Below are 9,583 nucleotides of genomic sequence, written 5' to 3'. Positions count from 1 at the left end.
TGGTCTGTGTAAGTAAACTTTCATTGTTTCGTCGTCTCCAATAATCAGTTAACAAAGTTGCACCTCTTACCTGTGTTGTTTTCTTTTAAGAAATGTAATTATCTGACAAGTATGTGTGACAACAGAAACTATTACACTGGTAGAGCCTTTCACGGTCATGTCCAGTTTCCCCGTATGCAGGCAGTAAACACACAGTCTGAGAACTCTTGATGAAACATAATTGACTATTCATTAAGGACAGGAAATTAATTTCATCTGGCTGTGAGTACATGTATTTCGAAAATAACATCTTTATATATTAAAAAAAAAAAAAAAAACTTACATTACGTCAGTTAGTACATAAATAGTGAATTGCATTTTTGTGCTGATCTGAAAACCATTTTTTTCTACTCTGCAACTCCAACCTTATCAAAACATCAGGAGAGTGCTGGCCCTCGTCCTCAGTGCTGACCATGGAGGATTATCATCCCGTATCACAAACACATGTGCTAGAGCTGTCAGGAAGGGAATGGAATTTCCTCCAGAGTGCTAAATTTTATTGGATTATTTGGTGTTCCTGACCCTTAGCCATCCAAAGTAAGACCCCACCCCCCCCCCCACCCCCCCCACCCCCAAAAAAAAACAACCAAACAAAAAGAAAAAAACAACCAAACAAAAAAAAAAGAACACCCAACAGAACTTTAAATATTCGTTTTTCCTTTCTTTGTAGTCGCTGAAACTTTAGTCCCGTAAAATTGAGGCTTCAGGCCCCCTGGGCTGCACTGCTGCTCCTTCACGGCGAAGAGCGCTGTCGAAGCGTGGCGTCACCTCACAGCGGACCAGCAGAGTGTCGTCTTTAATAAAGGCCCTCTGGTGCAGCTGATGCAGGTGCAGGAAGGTCACGTAGCCGAAGCCCTTGGGGTTTCGCTGGTTGGTGGGCTTCTGGAAAGCCTGCAGGTCTGGCTTCGTCTCCATCACCTCTATGTGATGCTGGCCCTCAGGACCCTGGTCCAGGATGGCGAGCCGGATGGTGCCCTGGAAGGGCCAGCTCAGCTGCCCATCAAAAACTCCTTGCATGGTGTGGACAAAGAGGGAGATAAAGTTGGAGCAGCGTGGGGCGTTGGGCGTCTGCAGGTGCAAGCGCAGACAGAGCTTGTAGCCAGGACGGCCTGTGTAGAAGCCAGGGCTGTGCTCCACGACTTGCTGGCCGGCCTCTTGGTTGCGCAGGTGGGCAGAAAAACCCTTGAGGCGCCAGATGAAGATGCCCTGGCACTGCTGAGCCTCCAGGTCTTTCACAGTGTCCTCCAGTGCAGACACCCTGCGCCTGAGCTCTGCAAGCTGGCCTGCCTGTGGGAAAAACCGGACAGAAAGTGAAATGCTGAAAGTAAAAGTGAAAATGACAGCGAAACTGCCTCTCAAGGGCAATCACAAACACTTTCCTAAAATGTGACATATTTCTAATTAAGTAAAATTGCACAACTAAAATGTAAAAGATGAGGGGCTATTTAGTGGTATAGTAACTACTAACTCAGAACCACACAAATGTGTGACTTTCTTCGTTTTTTTGAGATGTGAAGCAATTTCATCTGACCACATGCCGGCCAGGTTTTGAAGTGCATGTAATGATTCAGGATGCAAGCTCAATCAGACATGCTAAAATTACAGATACAACTGAGCTATTAAGTTGAGACATGCTCAGGTCTTCAGTTCTCTATTCAGTAGGTTATTTCAGCCTCTGCTCATTTGGTTGACAATATTTTAATTATGAATTGTACCGCACTGAAAGTTTCAGTGCAGCTTCGTGCCTGCCAATCTGCCTCCCAATGCATGTATCTCCACAGACACAGCATCACCAGTTGCTGCTCCCTGGAGGCAGGCCCTGACTTGCCGTAATGAGCAGAGGCTGCATTCAATTTCACTCCTCAGTTTCGTTTTATGTAAAAACTGCACATTTATTAATTAAGCGATAAACTGCGCAGGAATTTTCAGAGGAACTTGGCGGTTGACAATCTGTATCCGACTGCATGAGCAACAGCTGCCAGCATCTCAAGTAGGTGGCTCCTGCGTGCATTCACTTGTTGTAATTTCAATGTAAAATGTGTGTTGCACCTAAATGTAGCCTAATTTATTGTGTTTTCTATGTCAATCTACCTGAAAATTCCACCAATTTAAAAGCTCTACATTAATGATGGCTGCTGATGGTCACTGAAACATTTTCAGCACAGGATATTAAGCTACTTCCGTGACAGTTATTCTTTTTTTTTTTTTCAACTCCAAAGTGCCTTAGCTGACCACTTGCTGCCCTTACTGCCTTCATCACTTCATTCACCCTGTTCCCGTCAGGGGCACGTCAGTACACATTAGTGCCTACACTACAAATGATATTTGGTCAAACGCTTCCCACACCACCTCTGCAAATGCTTTGAGTATTTCGATCACAATGAGCACGTTTACATGCACACCTTATTCCTGTATTAACCGGAATATTCGCAATATTCCGGTTGCGCACGTGTCATGTAAACACGCACCGAACCCGATTAAGGTCATATTCCGGTTGGAGAGAATTCCGAATAAGACCCCTGGCATATGCCTGTTCCAACCGGAATATTGTGGCATGTAAACACCTTAGTCGGAAAATGCCCCGAACCGGAATATTCAGTCAAGACTGCGCATGCTCGACCTGCAAGGAATTCTGTGGCGTCTTTGTTGCTATGGTTACCTGCAAGCGGGGAAAACGGCATGGCGAACAGCAGCAAAAGCCAGGAAACTGCAGTCCGCCTTCAGCTAATGAAAGACTTCGGAGGAGGATATCGATGGGAGAAAACATAGAACTAGCGACAGAAGAAGAAGAAAAAGAAGAAGACTTCTTCGTCTGTATTTCCGGCAGACCAGACGCCTATACGCGTGCTGCTGCCCCTTGCGGCTGAGTGTCGCATTACGTCAGAGAGTGGAATACGCCGAAACACGGGGGCCTGCCAAGTAACATGTAAACGGAATATTCCAGTTGCCGCGACGCAGTTACCTTAGCCGGAATATTGAGCCGAACCAGAATATGGTGTGCATGTAAACGTACTCAATGCGTCTTTGCAGTTGTTTAGACTTGTATTTAGCACACTGTCCACTTGTGCTCACCCAAAACACCTGTTGAAACCAGGTGTAAACAGGGTCAATGACACTGTGGGTCCTTGTTTTCAGCCAGCAGGCAGAGGGCTCAGAGAAGACAGGCATGTGACAGACAGGGATGCAATTGTAATAGGGCTGGGCGATTACTCCAATTTTAGGTTCAATTACGATTCTGGAGTTTGGCGATAATGACAACAAGATAACTGAGATGAAACAATTACTGTGCAGCATTCTGCTTTGCAGCGATGCTCTCGTTCTGCCTTGTGTTGTAATTCGAGCACACACCCTTTTCCTTTGCAGCAGTGCACATTCACCCCTCCCTAAAAGACCAGATTCACTCTGTGGCATGTTGATACAGTACTTAAAGCTCAAGGAAATAGACTGCTATAAAGACACTTTTGTCAAGTTCAATAAATGTGTGCTGTTACTAAAGTTGAACAGTAATCGTATTAACTAATTATAATTTCATTACTGACCAAAATAATCGGGATTATTGTTGCCATATCTCAAAAGCCCTAGCCTATAACTATGTAACGGACAAACTAGTCTTGTGAGATTACAGGACATACCTGTGTTTCTTTTAAGATGATGAGTTCACGAAGTTGATGGTCCTGCCTTACCAATCGTCCATCCATCTCTATGAGCCTCTGAAGCTCATCGCTATGCTGACAGGAGGCACTGCAGCAGCTCGCAGCTCCTCTGGGCCCACTACTACCTGCTCCTAGAGGTGCAGCGCCTGCGTCCTCAGAAGCAGCAGCAGATGCCCCCTGCCATGACGATTTGGATGTGTGGTCATTGAGACTGAGGCCACGCAGGAACTCAGCCATATAGCGCATGTGCATCTGCGTGAATTCCTGCATGTGCTGAGCCAGGTTATGGCGCTGCATCTGCAGAGGCACAAGACATGTTACATGCAGGAATGACAACTAAAGAATAACAATCAGGCCTTCAGGAATTGTCTTTTGAACAATGTATAGACAATTTAAAAATAAAAAGGCAGTACATTTTAGGGGCAGCTACAACTTCTCCTGATCCACCTACCCTTTCTTGGCATCCAAAGGAGCTAAAAGTACAGGCAATAGGTGCTTTTGGGCAATCAGTATCACAGTGAGATTCCATCTGAAACAGAGACATCACGAACTCAGCTTAATGCATATTCATTCATTCAAATCTGTTTTTTCAGAGGGCACTTTTGGATCAGCAATTATGATCATGAACAAATTTGTAGAGAGAACCCTCTTGGAAGGAAGACGTTTCCTGTGCTACACGGCAAAGTATCAAAATATCAACATTTACATTTAGAGGGTTCAGGAATGGCAGCTTCACATTGCAACTAAAGGGCAAACTGTATTCCTGTGTTGAAGTGTCACCGCAGCTCCACCATAGTTGTTTATTGTTCTGTGCTACAGTCTGTCTGCACACTGAGCCGACTGCTGAAACACGAGGTAGTAGTGACAGCTGAACCACTGGACGTACAGAGGTGGAAAATGGTATTGAACATCTTGTCGCCAGCTGAGTAAGTGGAAAAAAGGGATTTTGCCCGAAAGGTGAAGTATTCCTTTAAGGAAAATGTTACTGCAAGGCCATCATCGTCATGCATTTTTACATTTAAAGGGAATTTTGTATCGTCCACTATCAGCCCATCAGCATGATGAAGTGACTCAACCTTTGCACACACTTACCTGGTCTCTGATTAAATCCATCCCACAGTATTGGCACTTCACGTTAGCAAAGGGGCACTGCAGCGCATGAAGCTGAGGGAGCAACCAAGCCACATTTTAAAGAGACCATGAAGGTTTGTGTTGATACACTGTGAATCTAAGCAACTTTGCCATGAAAGACACTGGGCAAAAGGTAGGAGGAACAACTACGTGATTTCACTGTACCTCTTTCTCTTCATAAACAAAGTATGCCGCACAGTCTCGACAACAATCAGGTCTCCTTTGGCACTGAAGGGTTGTGTGCTCCTCCAGGTGGCTCTTCCTCACAGACTGTTGGCATTGTGGGCACGGCACAGTAGCAAAAGGACACTGCGACACGTGATTCTGTCGGGACAACAACGTATGCATGCAGGGATGTTAACTTCATAGTATGTGTCGGTTCAGGCAATACCGCACTCACCCAGGGTGTTTGAGGAGATTCTTAATGGTGGTTGGCTTGCCTTTATTAGAAGGCTATTCCTTTGCAGTGTTTTTCTAAAGTCAGGAATACAGGAATAAATTCAGTAAAGTACACAAATCAGCCACTGAGGAATTACTTTACACTGCCATCTAGTGGCTGAACTGAAATATGACACCAGGTCTTGCACATGACAATGCTTATTTAACTGACAGTTAGCCAACTCTTGATGCTGCCGACCGCATTGTTGTGCTCTCGCCAAACCTGACATCATATCAAACAGCATTTGGAATAATCTTACCGATGAATAATAGAAAGATATAAAACACAGCTACGAGTAAAACTACAGCATTAGCAGCAGTGGGCGACTCTTTCAGCTAGCAAATTCTGTAAGCTATTCCGTTACCAATGACGTATAGCCTTATTGGCATGGTAGGAACAGAAAAAAACACTAATTTCTGTCATCTACACCAAGGTTCTCAACAGTAAAACAGGGAAACGACTCCGGGGAAACCAGTACAGACTGGGCAATGACAGTAAAACCGTGTCTCTCCTCTGACTTCAACACTCCCCTGCTTCACTACTTCTCTCTATGACTAATATAAAAAGTCCCAAGTACGCGAATCCCTCAGCCAATCAGGTTTGAGATGATCAGAAAACTGATCCTGTAGACTGGCGCCTTTTTTTACAGAAGCAATTCAGCTAAATATTTTCTGCATGACGGCTGTGTAATTAGTTGCCACAAAAATTAATGATTAATGATTTAAACATGATGCAGCATCTTTAAAAAAAAAAAAAAAAAAAAAAATGCAGGCCCGCTCCTACCTCACTAGCACACTCCCTCCTGCAGCCTCTGCTCCTCTGATGCCAACCTCCTGTCTCTACCACTCAGGACCAAACACCGATCTGCCCACGTTCAAATCACCAATCAAAACTCACCTTTACAGAACTTCTTTTAATGTGTAATTAATATGTCGCTTTTATCAAGTTAAATTATGTAAAGCACCTTTCAGTACCATGAAATATTATTATTATTATTATTATTATTATTATTATTATTATTAGTTTGGAGCCAGTTATCTGAAGCAGAGTTGGAGCATGCAGAGAGAGGCTTTGGTGCTAATAATAAAAGTGGTTGACAAGGGAAGTAGGAAGTAGGAAGTCAAACAGAAAATACTAGATTTATTGTTAAGCGCATGTTGTCAATATCTCAGACCGTTTGGGAAGATAAAATTTTGAGGCAACACTCATTAAACGACTTCAATAAATTCAGCTATTTAACACAGTGCTGTTTTCCCTGGGTTTCAAACATTTTTTAAATACAATTTGCTCCTGTCATGATGACTGTTAGATTTGTTGAGCAACTGAACTGCCAATTTTATATCATACAGTTTCCATATGCGCTCATTTTTATTTGGCAACGTTCAGAATAATCATGATGTTATTTTTAAAGAGCATAGTGTACAGGCCTGCTCTGAGTGGGATGTCACTCTAAGATCTCTGTCATTCGTGTTGCCTGTTTTCTGTCATCTGCACCACCTATCGGAAACGTCTGTCGCATCTCATAATTCTTACCTCCAAATTTCGAAGTTCCATTTTCTCGGTACAGCCGGCATTGGGACAACGAACAGTTAATGACAAGATTTCTCGTTTGGCAAAATTATCAGGGAAGAGCTGTTCCTCCAGCAGCATTTCATTATCCACTGGGCACCTCTGTCCTGTATCTCTGTAGTGCAGGATGGAGAAATAAAAACCTTCAGACTTCAATGTTAACAACCCCATTTACTGCACTTACTAGTATTCACCAGGAACAAACTCCACATGAAAAGACTGAAAAGTAAGATTAGGAGTTTGATATATTTGATATGTTAGCACAACCATAATTGGTAAATGATAACAGGAATCACCTACAAAGTATGTGGGGAAAAAACCTCAAAATGTTAGTTAATTTAATGGCATGTGGTATAGTCGCTATCTAGACATCTCAGCATGATACATTTGGCACGACCTAGGAGGCAAGTGTGAGTCAATATTTCTTGGCAGTTACAGATTACAGAGAGGACTTTTATTCTGAAATTTTAGCTCAATTTGGACAGATTGTTTGGCTACTGGATATGGGTTACAACACAACACAACATCATGTGTTGTCTTTTCCTAGTTTTAAAGGCAACATTACAGTGAAGGAATGCAATTTTCTGAATTTATTAGACTGTTCTAGCTGTTTTATTATTTGTCTCTCCCAGCTTGGCCATAATAGCCATATTACTAATGATTACAGCAAAAATCACTTGTGTTTCAGTATTTTATGAAAGTACCAACAGTCATCCCTACAATGTCGTCACAATATCAACATTGAGGTATTTGGTCAAAGATATTGTAATATTAGACTTTGTCCATATCGCTCAGCCCTCGTTCAGTGTCAGCCAAGAAGGTTAAACAGACGCCTACCGGATTGACTTTTCAATGCAATTCTTGCAGAAACGGTGACCACAAGGTGTCTGAATGGCGTTCCTCAAGGCCATCAGGCAGATAGGGCACTCGTATTTATTCTCTAGGGGTGGGTCGAACTCCACATCGTAGCCCTGCAGGGGAGCGTTGGCCTGAAGGCTGCTGTTGTTGCTGGTGAAGGTGGTGGGGTTCTCCGACGGGCTGAGGAGTGACCTTCGTTCTATCTCCAGCATAGCCAAGGCACACTCAGAGATCTCTCCAGCTGTCATTTCCCCACGACTGTCCTCCTGGATGCTCCCCTTATCGCTCTCATAGCAAGCCATCTACAGAGAGGGACAAAAAAACAGGATGAGAAGAGTGAATCTGGCAGTCAACAAAGTGTTACTTACACTACTCACAAAAAGTTAGGGATATTTGGCTTTTGGGTGAAATTTATGGAAAATGTAAAAAGTTCACGCTACAGTGATATTATATCATGAAAGTAGGGCATTTAGGTAGAAGCATACACTGGTGATTTCCTCATCTCAAACAATTTCTTGAAACAAAAGCCAACAACAGTGGTGGATATACCACAACAAAAAATGTCAGTGTCAATAACTTGTCATGTGCCCTTGAGCATCAATTACAGCTTGACAACGACGTCTCATGCTGTTCACAAGTCGACTTATTGTCTGCTGAGGCATGGCATCCCACTCTTCTTGAAGGGCGGCCCTCAGGACATTGAGGTTCTGGGGTACAGAGCTCCGAGCCTCTACACGGCGACTCAGCTGATCCCATAGGTTTTCTATGGGATTCAGGTCTGGAGAAAGTGCAGGCCACTCCATTTGAGGTACCCCAGTCTCCAGCAGCCGTTCCCTAATGATACGACCTCGATGAGCTGGAGCATCAAACACCTGATGTGAATTTTGCCGTTAAACTCCTTGTTAGAGAACAGCAACTTGTGCAAAAAGTACTGAAACACTGAACAGTTGGACATGTGCATTCAAAAGTTTACAGAAGGTCACATTAAGTTCACCTGTAAAGGTTAGAATGCATTTTAGGTTCATCCTGAAATTTCACCCGAAAGCCAAATATCCCTAACTCTTTGTGAGTAGTGTATGTATTTAGCCAACTAGGCATCAGCAACAATGAACTTGAGCTGAACACTAGTTTTGTAACCAGACCAAAACAGACTGTCAACATCAGCCACAGATTAAGAGTAAAGCCATAAAAATGACAGAGCTGCTCATACTAACTTTACTGCTCTGTACACCTACTTTTATTCTGGATTATATCTACTGTTTTAGTTAGATCACGAGTGCAAAAAGGCCATGATGATGTTGATTATATTTTCACTGCTCGCAAAACAAGAATAAACAATAATTACCATGATATTACCTTAACCTGACATCGTTAAGGCTGACGTTAGGAAACCTGGTGTAGCATGCTAGCGGTTAGCGCAACCTCGCACCTCAATTGCGGTTATAGTTGCCGCCTAAATATCCGGGAGAACATCATTACTTTTCGCAAAAAAAGGCAGCGAGTCAACTAGACGAATCTGACCTACCTTAGCTTGTCTAAATTAAAAAAACAACAACTATATTTTAAAAGAGGTGCAGTCAGTCATATCCTTTGATTTCTAGATGCGGAACTGCAACTTCGAACCTCTGAAAACTCTGGAAAAAAAGGGATGAAGAAGAAACTTACTGGCGAAAACGAAGCAGGTGAGGAAATTAAAACCACCCCGAAACAGCGACTAAAGCGTTCGGGTTGCTAAATGTCTGCCAACAGCAGGTATTAATCCTTATAAGCTCACCTTAGTCTTGAAAAGTTCTTGAACTTTTCGTTTTTCTCACAGAATTTCCTGTAGTTTCCAAACGTCATCTACAACATGATCAGGGTTGCCAGATCTGTGAGACAAAAGCAGCCAAACAGC

The 9,583-nt window shown here is 43.1% G+C and overlaps 1 protein-coding gene across 4 annotated transcripts; it reads right to left on the bottom strand.

The window, feature by feature from the left end:
• Positions 1-661: 661 nt before the first annotated feature.
• traf6 (TNF receptor-associated factor 6) lies at positions 662-9,554 on the bottom strand. 4 transcript variants are annotated; one of them, XM_030079402.1, is made up of 8 exons: positions 9,464-9,554; positions 7,669-7,991; positions 6,796-6,946; positions 4,989-5,147; positions 4,785-4,856; positions 4,144-4,221; positions 3,672-3,989; positions 662-1,326 (listed from the first exon to the last, which is right to left on the bottom strand). In XM_030079402.1, the coding sequence occupies exons 2-8, from the start codon at positions 7,989-7,991 to the stop codon at positions 721-723; spliced, it is 1,707 nt and encodes a 568-aa protein (XP_029935262.1). In that variant the 5' UTR covers positions 9,464-9,554; the 3' UTR covers positions 662-720. The 4 variants fall into 4 exon arrangements, with proteins under 4 accessions (XP_029935262.1, XP_029935275.1, XP_029935267.1 ...); XM_030079415.1 differs by lacking the exon at positions 9,464-9,554 and adding an exon at positions 9,355-9,462; XM_030079407.1 differs by lacking the exon at positions 9,464-9,554 and adding an exon at positions 9,215-9,312.
• Positions 9,555-9,583: the final 29 nt, after the last annotated feature.

Source organism: Myripristis murdjan, chromosome 3, assembly GCF_902150065.1.
Source record: "Myripristis murdjan chromosome 3, fMyrMur1.1, whole genome shotgun sequence".
In the NCBI taxonomy this organism is placed as follows: Eukaryota; Metazoa; Chordata; class Actinopteri; order Holocentriformes; family Holocentridae; genus Myripristis; species Myripristis murdjan.
The sequence above is the reverse complement of the archived record's forward strand: the minus strand, read 5'-3'. Positions and strand labels throughout refer to the sequence as shown.

Bases quoted from the DNA above. Each gene is read 5' to 3' on its own strand.
- traf6 (XM_030079394.1), bottom strand. The intron at 4,857-4,988 runs GTACAGTGAAAT...TTGCTCCCTCAG, and splicing joins TTGTTTATGAAGAGAAAGAG to CTTCATGCGCTGCAGTGCCC. The intron at 1,327-3,671 runs GTATGTCCTGTA...TTTTTCCCACAG, and splicing joins TCATCTTAAAAGAAACACAG to GCAGGCCAGCTTGCAGAGCT.